The 16,082-nt window shown below is 39.6% G+C and overlaps 1 protein-coding gene across 3 annotated transcripts in view; it reads right to left on the bottom strand.

The window, feature by feature from the left end:
* The window catches only part of LOC146479983 (scavenger receptor cysteine-rich domain-containing protein DMBT1-like), a 45,820-nt gene that overhangs the window by 16,016 nt on the left and 13,722 nt on the right, over positions 1 to 16,082 (bottom strand). The window contains exons 3-15 of one of the 3 annotated variants that reach the window (XM_085110195.1): positions 15,690 to 15,998; positions 14,648 to 14,956; positions 13,708 to 14,016; positions 12,091 to 12,408; positions 10,456 to 10,755; positions 8,598 to 8,915; positions 7,513 to 7,824; positions 6,337 to 6,660; positions 5,588 to 5,905; positions 4,929 to 5,237; positions 3,711 to 4,034; positions 2,998 to 3,306; positions 9 to 329 (exon numbers count right to left, since the gene is read on the bottom strand). In XM_085110195.1, coding sequence (XP_084966321.1) covers positions 9 to 329; positions 2,998 to 3,306; positions 3,711 to 4,034; positions 4,929 to 5,237; positions 5,588 to 5,905; positions 6,337 to 6,660; positions 7,513 to 7,824; positions 8,598 to 8,915; positions 10,456 to 10,755; positions 12,091 to 12,408; positions 13,708 to 14,016; positions 14,648 to 14,956; positions 15,690 to 15,998 — 4,080 coding nt within the window. The remainder of the gene's footprint in view (positions 1 to 8; positions 330 to 2,997; positions 3,307 to 3,710; positions 4,035 to 4,928; positions 5,238 to 5,587; positions 5,906 to 6,336; positions 6,661 to 7,512; positions 7,825 to 8,597; positions 8,916 to 10,455; positions 10,756 to 12,090; positions 12,409 to 13,707; positions 14,017 to 14,647; positions 14,957 to 15,689; positions 15,999 to 16,082) is intronic. The other 2 variants (XM_085110196.1, XM_085110197.1) reach the window with 2 other exon arrangements.

Here is a 16,082-nt window from a genome sequence, read left to right on the forward strand (position 1 = left end):
TTTCTTACCGCCTGTGGCACATATCACACCGGCATCTTCACTGTGACCACAGTTGTGTGTTCCCCATCCGCTGTGGTCACATTCTGTTATGGAACTTTCATCTCCTCTACACCGTACGTTATCCATCCATATTTTTCCTTGTCCGCTTCCAAAAGCCGCGGACGACTTTGCTGCCAGAGCTTCTTGGAACCCAAGCTGACGGCAAACAACGTTGGCGTCCTTTAAGTCCCAGTAGTCATCACATACTGTTCCCCAGACTCCCATATGGTATACTTCCACTCGGCCTTTAGTTGAGAAATCACTATGATAGCTTCCAACCACCAATCGAACTATCGCATAAAAGAGATTCATTAACTTCTAAATAAATAAAATTAAACAAATAATCAAATTTTATATCAGTAACAAGGGGAGTGCTTGCGCAATCTCCCGACCCATGGGCTCATGATAAAGGGCTTGACAGTAATCCTGGTCGAATTGGAATTTAGAAATGTTTGGTTTTTGAGGTTTGATGAAATCGGAGTACTTGGGATTAAAACCTCTCGGAACAAAAGAAAAAAATCAACCCACATATGACGCCGAGTATGGAAATCGAACCAGGGCCACATTGGTGGGAGGTGGTTGCTCTCACCACTACGTCATTCCTGATCCCCTGTTTAAGATTACTTCTCGTATAATCTTGAACAGAGTCTTAGACAACGTTTCTTCTTGGTTTTCTAGCAACTCTCTCCTTACTCCGCATCTCGTGTTTGATCATTATTTTCTTTTAGTAACCGGCGGATCTTTCCAATCTCATTCTTTATACATTCATTTGACGTTAAAGTGCATATGACAATTATTCTTTATTTGCTCGTGCAAATCTTCATGTTTTTCTCATAAGCAAATCGAAAAAGCAATCCTTTATCAAATTTTCTTGTCGGCATTTGAGGCGTATACTGAAACATTAAATTTCACTTCCAGTGGGATACACCGTGATAAAGAAAAGACTGGGGATGGTATAACTGTGACGTCAATACATTTTCGTTTTAAGCATTCAACAGTCCCAGTTATAACTTTGTCCCCTCGTACACGAAAAAACAACTGAAGCCGCCGGTACACGTTGAAACTTTTAGCTGAAAGTTGTGTGCAACGGCGCTGCAAAACAAGCTTCAGCAGGAGTTGCACCGTGTAACGTAGTCGGTTTCTTGGAACTTTTTCGAACTGCCGTTGCGAGACAAGTTTCACGAAAAGTAGAACCGCTTTCAACTTCTGCAACGATCGCAGCGGAGAAAACACAAGAGTTTCAACGTTTAACACCACTTCGTGAAATTGGTCCCCTTCGCCGTTGCACACAAGTTTCAGCTAAAAGTTTCAATGTGTAACGGCGGCTTCAGGAACAAACAAACGAGCGCCAAACTAGCGTTCTTGCATTGGTGTTAAAGCCCTACTATCCTGTCCTGCACGGAATTGTATCACAACTTAAAGTGGAAGTGAAGCACTAAGGTTTTTATCAAAACAAGGTCACCCCCAGGAAGGCCAGTTGACTGATAAAACTAATAAAAAAACACTAGCATGAGCTAAAAACACAAATGTTACAAGAAAAAAAGTAATTTTTCTTCATTTTAAAAACTGGGATTTTCCATTTTCTAAAGAAGTTGCCTATCAAAAATTGATTGCCATGGTGACGTCAAAGTCAATTAATAGTAACCGAACACAGTAAACAATTCATTTTATTTGTTGCTTTACCCAATTTGTTAAATGGCGGATTGTAGCCTACCTGTACAAAATACTTAATATAACATATAGAGCTCAGTGTTCTCTTTTTCGGTAGAACAGTCAAAATCTCGAAAAGTCAGCCACACAGAGAGGATTCCACGGTTTTATTCACACCACGTGGTGACTACATTATTACAAAATGGCCGCCCAAGTCTCGTCTTAGGTCATGAGGGCATGCGCCCGCGGTACAATGAGATGAGTAAAATCACCGCAATAACTATCAAGACGGTTAAACTTTAACAAGCAAAATACTCGTTCCTTCACACTCAGACCTCACGGGAAGCCGTAATTAATTATGCCCATCAATGCATTACTTTTCAGAAAAAAAGCGTCAGAATTGAATATTTTTTTTACTGTTGCGGACTTCTGCTCATCTAGAGGTGTAGTACCTACAATAATTACAGATCTTTGTATGTTGTCCTTCAGCGACATTTTAAAAAATAATATTAAAGTTCAAATGTGGCCTTAAGCTGCTGTTTAAATCAAACGTCCAATCTTTCGCCGATCAACGGCATCATCAGGTTTGCAACAAAGTTACGTTGAACACCACTCACCACAGTAACAGAATGATTTAACCGAACCATTACAGTCACCAATTAATAAACGATCGAATTCCGTAACTCAAAGTAGCATAATCATTCCCATTGATTTTACTCATCATCATCCTTGGGTGTGGAAGAACGAAGTACGAAAGGAGTCGCCGACCTTGCATTCGAAATATTTTCGGTTTCTGGCAAAGTATATCTCCATTTAGCCCCGCGGCCAGCCCCACGGTGTAAGCGGTCCGCCATGCTGGTCGTTTGGTTATCAACGTTCAAAGGGTCTGGAAACAATTAAAAAGTTGTCCCGGGTAGGCGAGTTGTCCCTAGCAGAGCGTTTACAAGGCAGGTAGGGTTACCCTGGCGTTAGGGTAAGCCTAGCGCTCAGCTATAACCCTAGCTGCATTGTGAACACGTCGATGAGAAAAAGAAGAAATGTGGGAGCGTTAGGGTAACCCTCCTGCTAGGGTAACCCTAGCACTAGGGTTACCCTACCTGCTTGTAAACAGGGCCTTAACCACAACAGTGCCAAGTTTTTCTTTTGAATAAATTCAGCCCAAAAAACTACCACAGTAACAGAATGATTTAACAGAACCATTAGTCACCAATTAATTAACGATCGAATTCCGTAACTCAAAGTAGCTTAATCATTCGCATGTACCCCTTACACACCTTTTATTTTGTTTATTAGGATTAAAACGTTTACCTGTAGAGCAGATTACACCCGCATCATTTCTGTGAGAACAGTTCCCTTTTTCCAATCCATTATGGGCACACTGAGTTATTGAACTTTCATTTCCGGTGCATCGAACGTTAGTCATCCATATATTTCCTTGTCCTCTCCCGAAAGCTGCTGTCTTGGGTGAGGTCACAGCTTTTCCATATCCAAGCTGACGGCAGACGACGTTTGCGTCCTGTAAATCCCATTCGTCATCACACACTGTTCCCCAAGTTCCATTGATAAACACTTCGACTCGACCCTGGAATTTTGTGCTACCGCCACCAGCCAAGCGAACTGCGAAATAGCAAATGGTTTTAAGTCCTTTAAAAAGACAGCGTTTCGCTGGTGCGTATTCTATTCAACTTGAAAAAGAACTTCACGAGATAAAGATCTTCCAAGAATATTAACTTTTAGTACGTTCACGATAACGGGACCGTAAACTCTGCATGGCTCAATAATAAATATCTCTTTTCGGCCACGACCTGTTCTATGACAGTCTCAGACTGTAGGAAAAATAGAACCTTTCTTTTCCGGGTTACTCTGGATTATGAAATTCATATAGTATTTTGCAGTAAGGATTTCAATATTGCTGTCCATATGCTAAGTAGACAAGAAGTTTGTTAATAATCAGATATGATATGCATTATTAGTTACAGATAACATGCATCAGCCTGCCACTATAAGGTACTTCTTATCACCTGTGGTACACATTACGCCGGCATCTTCATCGTGATTGCAGTTGTTTATTCCCCATCCACTGTTTCGACATTCCATTAATGAACTCTCTTTTCCTGTACACTGTACACTATCCATCCATATATGTCCTTTTCCTGCCCCGAAAGCCGCGGACGTGTTTGCTGCCACAGCTCCTGGAAACCCAAGCTGACGGCAAACTACGTTGGCGTCTTTTAAGTCCCAGTAGTCATCACATACTGTTCCCCAGATTCCATTGTAGAACACTTCCACCCGGCCTTTAGATGCCAAATCATTATGATTACTCCCGATCCCAACCACCAGTCGAACTGTGGCATAAAAGAGCTTTATTAACTTCACGTCTCCTTAAACAGGGCTTTTCTTGGTTTTCTGACTGCAATTTTTCCTAAAATGTGTTACTTTTTGAAAAAGGAACTCTGGCTTGTCGATAAGGTTAGTACGGGCGTGAATTATTTGGGAAAGCGGTTTTCGTTTTTTAGCCGAATATGTTTCAATTCGCATCGTTAATGCAAAATTCCTTTGAAAATTCAATTAAAGTTAAATTTTACAAACCACATCAATAGTTTTGCATTATGTCACTCAGGGCTGTTAATGTAACCGTTACAGTCACTTATTAACAGCTGAATTATAAAAGCGTCTTTAAAGTCAACCCCTTAATCTTTCCTATCTCCTAGTCCTCCCCTATATAAGCTATATCGGTATGTGCCGCCCCAAAAGGAATGGTTTTTGAACCGGTTTGGTCTGAAATCGGGTATAGATTTTAACCATTATGGTCTTAATTCGGGTATGGCTTTCAAGGGAACAACGAGAGCGTATAAACGTATTTGTCTTTTCAACCCCATTAATGAATAGTAGAGAATGAGAAGTATCCAAGATATATCATTCGAGCTGAATTTCAGGGTTAATTTTACCCGTTCTTGACTTTGGTACTGATACGAAGCTTAATTACGCCACAAGCCAGGTCTGAAAATGGGTGTGGATTTTAGAGGCCAGGTCTAAAAACGGGTGTGCATATGGCATGTTTTGGTCTGGAATTAAAGAAGACCCTTCTGTAAACCACATTTGTGATGTTCGCATCCTCATTAAAGATTACCCTCAAATAGGCTCACGATTTGGAGAACCGGGCGGCACACCCCCTACCGAGAATTCCGGAGTACCCCCCCCCCCCCACCCCTGGGATAAAATTGAAGGGTCCGTTTTACCTTGAGTGCAGACTACACCAGCATCTTTACTATGAGAACAGTTCGCATTGCCCCATCCATTATGGGCGCAATCTGTTAATGAACTCTCGTTTCCTGTACATCGTACGTTATTCATCCATATCTTTCCTTGTCCTCTCCCGAAAGCTGCTGACTTGACTGCAGTCACAGCTCTTCCAAATCCAAGCTGACGGCAGACGACGTTTGCGTCCTGTAAATCCCATTCTTCATCACACACTGTTCCCCAGGTTCCATTGACAAACACTTCGACTCGGCCCTGGTATGTTTTGTTTCCACCACCAACCAAACGAACTGCAAAATGACGAAAGTCCATTAAAAACAAATCATTCTGCTGGTGCATCCAATTATCAGATGTGCTTACCATGAATATAACCTTCCAAGAAGAATGGTATCCAAATAAAACCCCTTATCGACGATTTAGTGTGAATCTTTCGGACGAGCATGACACATTGCACAGCTGCGATTTTTTTCAGTTTATTCCATTTTTCGGTTCATTTAAAAAAGTTGTATATTTTTCATAATTTTAAGGTAATACATAAAAAGTAAATATTTCTTAGTGGTCACATATGGTTTGCATAATTTATTTAATTTTTTCCTTCTTTAAAACATTAAAAGAGCCATTATAAATTACTACATATCACCTGTTTTACAAATTACACCCGCATCTTCATTGTGACCACAGCTATTTATTCCCCATCCGTTTTGGTCACATTCTTTTAAGGAACTCTCGAATCCTGTGCACCGTACTTGATTCATCCATATTTTTCCTTCCCCTCTGCCGAAAGCTGCGGACCCTTTTGCTGCCAATGCTCCCGGAAACCCAAGCTCACGGCAAACTACGTTGGCGTCTTTTAAATCCCAGTAGTCATCACATACTGTTCCCCAGGTTCTATTGAAGAACACCTCCACTCGGCCTTTAGATGCCCAAACACCATGGCTATTCTCATCCGCCAATCGAACTGTCGTAAAAAAAATCTTCATTAACATCATATTTCAAGCATTTTCTAAGGGGGTGGGGGGGGGGGGGGGGTTGCATATCCCAAATTCATCTTTTAGTTCATCGTTTTGTTTTAACATCGTATGCCCTTCATATTGATGTTGATGATGTTTCTAAACTCAGAAATCCTTATTTCGATTGGATTTTATAGACAAAATCAATCGAAAATATGAAGCGTGATAACACGAGGTGGATACCAGCCATGGTCAACGTAATTTCATTTCTCCTCCCTGCTGTGTTTGAATCACCACCACTTCAATAGATCTCTCCTTTTACACTTCGATCTTTATTAGAGAATTATTGTTATCTTCTTTAATGATTTATTATAGTGGTAATATAGCTGATGAATTGTCCATGTTTAAATAAAGAGCATCCAATTCCTTCCTGTCTTACCTCCTCTATTACATATGACTCCGGCAGCATGACCGTTACCACAGTTGCTTATTTTCCATCCTCCGTGGCTACAGTCGGTTAAGGAACTCTCATTTCCTGTACACCGTACGCTATGCATCCATATCTTTTTTCCTGCTCCTCCCCCGAAAGCCGCTGACGTGGTTGCTGCCACCCCTCCTGGGAAACCAAGCTGACGACAAACTACGTTGGCATCTGTTAAGTCCCAGTCGTCATCACACACTGTTCCCCATGTTCCATTGAATAGCACTTCAACTCGGCCTTTTGATGCCAAACCACCTTGATCATCCTTATCCACTAGTCGAACTGTCGCATAAAGGAGCTTCATTAACACCCCGTTTCCCTAAGGGTTTTTATTTTATTTAGTTTTGTTGTTGTTGTTGTTGTTGTTCAAATTCCAATTTTACTAATAAGATCAGAATTTTCTTCAAGAATCATGTACATACACATACATTTCTTAAACTCATTAAAAACAAAGACAATTACTACTGTGACCGTGGCTTGGATGTGTGTTCCTAATAACCATAAAATTTTCCCAACTTTAACCTTGAATTTCTCCAAGAATTATCGATCGTTCGAGAAGCGTTCAGTTTCGGCCTTTCCTAAATTTTGGGGAAATCCAGAAATCCAAGATGGTCGACATTTGGCAATCATGACGTGATAACGACGGCATATAACGACATTATTTTGCGTTCGGATCTAATAGAAAACGTCTTTTAACGTACTATCTGTCCTCTTAGTCGCATTGTCATAGCTTTTAAACTTGCAAAGTTATGGGGAACCCTCCCCCCCCCCCCCCCCACCCCTTCCCTTGGGCCCAGAAGGCAAAAGAACAAAAAAAAATTAATAAACTAAAAATCGCCCGGTTTAGACAGGGTTAACATAATGTAGAATTTTATCGTAGAAAATTATGGCGGGTTAGCTGTCAAAGTAATGTGATAACGCAAACTTCTTTCTCATTGACAAAAACAATATAATACTACAAAGGAAATGTTGCTTACTGTTAAACGTTTGTTTTCTATCAATGCGTTTTGATTGGCACAATTTCAGCAAAATTACTTTTAAAAGTTAACTTTAAGTTCCTTAAAAATAACTACTATAATCGGTCATTGGTATCTCCCTCTCCAACAGTACATTGAATTAAACTGTTCATTTTACCTGGAGAACACACAACACCAGCATCGTTACTATGCGTGCAGTTATCTCTTACGAATGTGCTATGGCCGACGCAATGTCTTAAGGAACTTTCATCTCCTGTACATCGTACGTTCTTTATGCTAATTTTCCCTTGTCCTCTCCCGAAAGCAGCGGCCTTGACTGCAGTGAGAGCTCTTTGAAATCCAAGCTGACGGCAAACTACGTTTGCGTCCTTGAAATCCCATCCATCATCACACACTGTCCCCCAGGCTCCATTAATAAACACTTCGACTCGGCCCTGGTACGTTTTATTTCCGCCACCAACCAAACGAACTGCAAAATAACGAATGATTACGGTTCTTTAGGAACTCACTGTCCTGGACGTGCTCATTATACTCTACTTGAAAAACAAACTTCTTGGGAGAAATATCTTCCATCATTAGACACTTTTGCGACGTCTAACGTACAGGGATCATGGATTTTCTATTGCTTATTGAGTAATATTCCATGTCATTCGGAGTTTATCTTGTTCTTCGACCGGCACAGTGCACTGGAAGCATTGTAATTGGCTTTAAGGTGACGCAAAACGGTCGCCATTACTTCTCTTCATTTTTAAACCTAATTACTTCTCTTCATTTTTATACCTAATTATTTCTCTTCATTTCTAAACTTTATTATCAGTAAATACTACAACTAAATAGGTTGTCAAAGCAAGAATATTTCTGTTAACACAGCCCGGCCTTATTTAGCTTTAGATGAATATAACTTCACCCCTAGTCGTTGACCCCAATTTTGTACCATAGAATTGCAATCAGCATGTCAGAGAACAACTTGACATATTCATTCCAGTTCGATGGTCGATAATGAGGGTCCCCGAGCTCGTTTTGAATTGTAACCGCTTAAAGCTAACGTAAGGTTGTATTGTTACTTTTGTGACCTGTAAAGTCAGGAAAAGATTTTGTTCATCCGTAAGGGTAGTAGTATTGATCCGTCAAAATTTAACTGGAATTGCATTTCATATAGTGCTTTGTAGGAATGTTTCACAAGTATTTTTGTTATAATTGTTAGGTTTTGCCAAACTACCAATGTGATATAATTGCTATCACCTGGAGTGCAGATTACACCGGCATCTTCATCGTGACCACAGTTATGTGATCCCCATCCCTGGTGGCTACATTCTGTTAAGGAACTCTCATCTCCTGTACACTGTATACTATCCATCCATATTTTTCCTTCTCCTCTTCCAAAAGCCGCGGTTTTGTTTGCTGCCATAGCTCCCGTAAACCCAAGCTGACGGCAAACTACGTTGGCGTCTGTTAAGTCCCAGTAGTCGTCACATACTGTTCCCCAGGATCCATTGTAATACACCTCTACTCGGCCTTTAGATGTCAATTCGCTATGATCACCTCTATATACCAATCGAACTGTCGCATAAAATAGAGGATCATTAACTTGTTATTTCCTTAAACAAGGTTTTGTTTTGGTTTTCTGGCAATGTTGATTGTGCCCCCCCACCAACTATGTGAATTTCGTACGAAATTGACCTGCTCCAGGTGCAGCTTTGCTGACTACATTCTTATTACGTATGAAATTATATTATCCGATAAAAACAGTTTTCATATCAAAAGTGTCAAAAAATACTCGTTAAAAAACTAACCATACAGTTTAATTATTATGAAGCATTGGCTCAAAACGAGTAATGTAGATGTCATCTACGTAAGTTCTATGTTTGCTGATATTTCGTTCTTAAAAAGAAATTTCTTAGCAAAAGGTCGCTCACAGCGATTTCCAGCATTTCCCAACTCTTATAATCTGATGGATCATTAATACTTCTCTTTTTCAGTTGATATTACAATAAATGGTATTAAAAAATGCCTTATTATTGGTTAGCAAGTTATGGTTAGTTTTGTTATCTAATAGGTTACCATAGCAACAATATAACTGCTTATAAAATTTGTGTCTGAACATGAGTTATCACTAAGGCTAAAATTAGGGGCGTTTTTATGGTAACTTATTACATCACGAAAACTTTTATAACTTGTCTACGAACGATTAGGCATTTTTTATACCAGTATTGTTGCATCAACCAACTGGAAAGTGTTAAGAACAGTTGTAAGCCACCTTAAAACTTAGATCAACTCTTGGTCCGCTTACACAAGCCTTAAGCCAATTAACGCCTTGGTAAATATAATTTGTTAGGACAATAGGGTCCAAAACATCAATTATTTTAGTCTTCAATTGGATGCATTTAAAGGATAGAGGAAGTCAATTCAGCCTTCATATCACAAAAAAATGAGAGCACCAACTAAAAAGAATTATTTCGACGGGGTTTTTTTAGACAGCTGTATTAAAAGCGCGAGAGCACACTTTCAACCCTAACTACAACACCAATGCAATTTCCTTAAGAAAATTGTTTCCCATACCGTCAAATGTCTGTTCACGAGTAAACTGTTTCGGACTATTTGACATGGAATTCTGCCTTTTTCCCTTACATTAACACTCCGTGCCCTATTTTCAAATTGGGGGAGTTAGCGTATACGATAAACCCCAAACCTCACATCAAAATTGTATTTAATTTTGTACATAACAATACCGTGTTTTTAGCATTATAAAAAGCGAAAAAAAAGAACCTTAATCTTGATTGCTGCTGATAGAAATACAAATGACTGACTGTCGCTAGTGGCAGTGTTTTGTTAAGATGCTACCTTTTGTACTGTACGGTTGCAAAGAAAATTCTTTGAAGAGAATTCATGGATCTTACAAACCACGACAAAGATCCATTTTCCGCGGGCATTCAGAAGATATGAGAAATATCAAATTAATCAGATCTTTTTTAAAATAGCACCGTTGCAGCTACTTCTTGACGGTTAAAATGAACAAAATTGTATATAGTTCAACTCAATAATCAGTCCCACCTACCGGTCAAATGCTTGGGTATCTATGATTTAAAAGGATTTGCTTTACCTTGAGAGCACACTACGCCGGCGTCTTTATTATCAGAACAATTTTCTTTTCCAGATCCACTGTAGGCGCAATCTAGTAGTGAAGCTTCATCTCCAGCACATCGTACGTTATTCATCAATGTCTTTCCTTGTCCTCTCCCGAAAGCTGTGGACTTGGCAGCTCTTTGGAATCCAAGTTGCCGGCAAACTACGTTTGCGTCCTTTAAATCCCATTCGTCATCGCATACTGTTCCCCATTTTCCATTAATAAACACTTCGACTCGTCCCTTGCGTGGGTTCTCACCGCCACCAACCAACCGAACTAAAATGAGGAATGACTTAAGTATTTAAAAACCCTTTACTCGACTAATAACCATTAAACTAAATTTGAAAAAAGACCTCGGGGAGAAATATCTTACACAAGAAGGAACATTTGGAACGTACGCGATAATTAACACTATCTTAAATTTGGCACGGTACATTGGATATGAACTCCTTGTTCTATTGCATGGTAGTTTGAGCCATTTGTAGAGGCACTAAATGTTTTGATATCACCCGGCGCAGCACACTGCATTCATTGTAGTTTTTATTTCAAATTTAAATCTGCATTTCGTACATTACTTTGTAGCAACGTTCTTATTTTGTGTTATTTTTATAAGGTTATACAGAGTACATTAAATATTTGTTAAAGGTGAAAGTTACTCCTGAAATGATGTATGTCTTTTTCCATTAACAAAGTTAAACAGGTAGCTGTAGCAGTAGTGGTAATGTAAGTAGTAGTAGACATAGTTTAAGCGAGTAGCAAGATGTTGTTTTAAGTGCAGTAAGTGTAGATAGATAGATACATAGTTAAGATAGATAGTTTATTATAAAAAACCTGGTAGCCACAGGCTGAATTAGGTTTGACTTACAATAAAATATATAATACAATAAAATACATGGCGTAGAAAAACTAATATAAAAGGACAAAAGATTTGTAAGTGTAAGTGCTGGAATTAAATGATAATAATAATAATAATAATAATAATAATAATAATAATAATAATAATAATAATAATAATAACAATCATAATAATAATAATCATAATCCTAATAAGTAAAAAATAGTCATGATTATTTAATAGAGTAAGTCTTGTGTTCGGACTTTGGCTTTCCGCCACAGCAAAGGCATTCTCTTGGTGTTGGTGTCACTTTACAAAATTTGACCGGTACACCAGAATAGACCTCGTGGTCGCTCGTTATTTTCATTATCGTCCATTTAGTCATCCTTGGAATGACGGACGCCATTTGACTCTAAATGGTAAAGGTCGAGAGAAGTCACTTGGTATTGGACGGAACAACGCCATAAAACGGTGGCCAGACTATTCAGTGCTAATCAACCTGGCGACGCTCAATTTGAATTTGGGCTACTTTGGAGACGAATTTTGTATGGATCGGATGCACTTCAAGAGCTCAAAAGAAGGTGAGTAACTTAGCTCAATGTTTACTGTTTATTGAAGGGTTAGACAAATACATTATTTCTGAAATCACTTTCACCTTAAATGTTCAAATGCCATGAATATTATATAATTCGATTCATTTCAATTCAAATCTGCGTTTCCTATGAATAGATACAAATAACATGTATCAAAAGTCCACTTCAATATATTTTTATTACCTGTTTTACATATTACACCGACGTCTTCACCATGACCACAGTTGTGCATTCCCCAATTGTGGCGGGGACATTCTGTTAATAAACTCTCATTTCCTGTACACCGTACGTCATCCATCCATATTTTTCCCTTTCCCATCCCGTAATACGCATTCGTTTTTGCTGCCACGGCTCCTTGAAACCCCAGCTGACGACAAACTATGTTAGCGTCTGTTAAGTCCCAGTCGTCGTCACATACAGTTCCCCATACTCCATTGTGGAACACTTCTACTCTGCCTCTATGTGCCAAAATACCACGATCACCGCCATTCACCAATCGAACTGTGGCATAGAATAAAGGTTTTTAACTTCCCTTTACCTAAAACACCCCCCCCCCCCCCTCCAGAAATTTTATATAATTAAAACAATTAATGTGCATTAATCAGTCTTGAATTCTGACGCTGCAAGTTCCTTTTCACAATCTTAAATAATCTGTTTACTACCTGTTAGTTTCGTTCGCTAACAGTAGTTAGTTTTTAACAGCAAACTTGTGAATCGGAAATAAGAACCAAAACGGATTGAAATCAACCAATCTCAAACCATAAAAGCTGTTGAAATAAGTTGTCTTCTAAGACGTCCGTTCATTGGTAGCAATATAGATGGCCTTAGTTTATAACAATTTAGTGGCAGTCGCGCGTTTTCGAAAGCCGTACAATTATTTTCTCTCAAGATCCCCCCCCCCCCCCCCTGCAGTCGGATTCTTACTGCCCGATTCCAAATTTAAAAAGAGAAAGAAAAATTTGTCGTCGTTTGTTTACGTCCTCCTTCAAACGTTAAATTAGGAAATTTCACGTACGTGGTAGGTCGCGTAAAAGAATCAAACGAAACAGAAAAAAATTTACCAAAAAGTGTGATGCAGGTGCAAAGTTGTTTTGCTTACTGAATCTTTTGTTTTCTTGACGTTCTCGTTGCATCTTAAACTCCCCAATCGGTCTGTGTTTTTGAGTAACGGGGTGGGGGGGGGGGGGGGGTAGTTTTGTTTAACCAATTTGTTCGCCTTCCCCCCCCCCCCCCCCCCCTCCCCTTGCTTCAATCCTGTAAAATAAAGTTTTTTTCTCGTTTTTCTAGCAATGTATTTTCTTTCCTTCTATCCCAAATTTGTGAGTTAGATCATTGTTTCCTTTTAGTTTGGGATCTTACCGAATGTGTGACTTCGTATTGGCACAAATTAACTGTCCTCTGTTCTTGCGCTGACCAAACATTTCATTTTCTGTGTTGCTTACGCCATTTTCACAATGGCGGATTTTACCGTCAGAAAGGCCTATGACAGTGGTCCACTGCTTCAGTGTCTCCTGCTATCAAGACCTTTTATAGCAAAGTTACTTTTAGCAACATTCAAGAATTTTACAACGAACAGCGTGAATCCTTCGTTTCTCGCACTGTGTAATGAAGTCCTACTAGCTATGTAAATAACGTCTAAACATTATCTCATTTAGGACTGGTAATACAACCAGTACAGTCATTTGTTAGTGGTTGAGTTATTTGAATTCTATAAAACTAACTTAAGTCATCATATATTACTATTTACCTTCCAAACGCTTCTGATTTCATTGATTAAAAATATTTGGTTTTTATAATTACCTTGAGAGCAGACTGCACCGGCATCTTTGCTATGTGAACAGTTTCCTTTTTCCAATCCGTTATGGGCGCACTGTGTTAATGAACTTTCATTTCCTGTACATCGTACGTTATTCATCCATATCTTTCCTTGTCCTCTGCCGAAAGTTGCAGACTTGACTGCAGTCAGAGCTCTTCCATATCCAAGCTGACGGCAAACTACACTTGCGTCCCGTAAATCCCATTCGTCGTCACACACTGTTCCCCAAGTTTTGTTGATGAGCACTTCGACTCGGCCCTGGTATAAATTATCTCCGACATCAACCAACCGAACTGCGAAATAACACATGATTAAAGTTTGTCAAAACCCCGTCATTTTGCAGGTGTGTATACCTTTCTCATAGCTACTAAAGTACTAAACTTTGATGCATAAATAAGTTCTTGGAAGAGAGGTCTTTCAGCAACAGTAACTTTGAACGTATAAAGGCGAATATACACCTATCAATTAATCAAGCTGATTTGGCCCAATTTATGAATCAAAGAAATGAGTGAGCGGACAAAATTCGGTCCAATTTATAAAGAGTCAGACTTTTTAAATCGGTCCGATTTTCATCCCGCACTACACCAACAGAAAAACAAATGGTCCGTTAAATATTAACGTGTAAATTGGCCCTACAAAATAGAAAATTTCCCGTGGCTTGTTTAGTATAAATATTTTATTAACCGAGCATTTTGAAGGAACACTAAAACATTTCTTTTCGACTGAGACAGTGCTCCACAATCATTATAATTACTATAAGATAGTCATTGGATAGCTTCGATTATCTCATTTTTATTATAATTAATTGGTAATGAACAGAGATCAAACGTTTCTTAATGATAACATATCGTCTGCATTCCTATTATTAGGTTCTAAATTAATAACAAACTTCAAACTGCCATTATAACTGAAGATGTTCCTTACCACCGGTACTACATATTACACCTGCATCTTCATCGTGACTACATTTGTTTATTCCCCATCCACTGTGGTCACAGTCTAATAAGGAACTTTCATTTCCTGTACACATTACTCTATCCATCCATATTTTTCCTGCTCCTTTCCAGAAAGTCGCAGACGTTTTTGCTGCTATTGCTGCTGGAAACTCAAGCTGATGGCAAACAACCGTGGCGTCATGTAGATCCCAGTAGTTATCACATACTGTTCCCCAGATTCCCTTGTAGAACACTTCCACTCGGCCTTCATATGCCAAGTGTCCACCTGCCAAGCGAACTGTCGAAGAAAAGTAGGTTATTATTAGCAGGTTGCTTCAAGTTAAATAGGTGCGCGCTGCGTCGGTGGGGAGTAGAAACGAATGTTTGGTTTATCAACAGAGTTAATAACTAAAGTTAAATTGGCCATTAGTCGGTTTGTCTATTGTTCGTCTCTTTTGTTAACGTTGTCATTTTAGTCTTTTGTGAGGTGGAGGTAGTTGTTGGCGACTAGCTTTCCAGAGTGAGTCGTTGATAGTAATCCTTGGCACTGTGCGTAACGTACTCTGCAGAGTCCTAGTCGATTCTGTGGAAGAGAGGCGGCGTGGTCGAGTGGTTAGGGCGCTGGACTTGAAATCCGGAGGTCCCGGGTTCAAGTCCCGCTCCAACCGCTAGTTGGAGTTGTTTCTCGGTAGCCCTGAGGTCAACTCCTTTAACGCGCTTGTAAATAGCCAGCTGGTCTGCCTCCTGCCAATTGGGATTTTTAACCACGTTATGTTCAATTTAGATTATTTCTTTGTGAAGTTAATGCTCGGCCCCACTAGCACCTGTGCTATGAATGCTGCCGAGGGTAAATAAAGGTTTTTTTTGTTTTCATTTTTTTCCCACAACGTCAGTCAATGTCGCCTCAAACAGTCCTTGTCAGGACTACACTCCTGTCCTTGTCAGGACTACACTCCTGTGGATGATCATAATGACTAAAAATTTACTTGGGTTCATGCTACGACAGCTTTGAGTAAAAATGTTTGTTTTACCTGGACTGCACGCTGCTTCGGCATATTTACTGTGACAGGTCCCCTTTTCCCAGCCATTATGGGCACACTGTGTTAAAGAAGTTTCATTTCCTGCACATCGTACGTTATTCGTCCATATAGTTCCATTTCCTCCAGTCCCGAAAACAGCGGGCTTGGTTGCAGTCAGAGCTTTTGGAAATCCAAGCTCACGGCAAACTACGCTTGCGTCATTCATATCCCAGTCGTCATCACACACTGTTCCCCAAGTTCCATTTAAAAACAGTTCGACTCGGCCCTGGTATGTTTTGTTGCCACCACCAGCTAAACGAACTACGAAATAAAGAACGATGAAACCATTAAATACCCGTCATTTCAGCTGCTGGAGGATATAGGCTCCAGACTTCTTCTTCTTCC

Source organism: Pavona decussata, unplaced genomic scaffold, assembly GCF_977016875.1.
Source record: "Pavona decussata unplaced genomic scaffold, jaPavDecu1.1 SCAFFOLD_57, whole genome shotgun sequence".
Taxonomy (NCBI): Eukaryota; Metazoa; Cnidaria; class Anthozoa; order Scleractinia; family Agariciidae; genus Pavona; species Pavona decussata.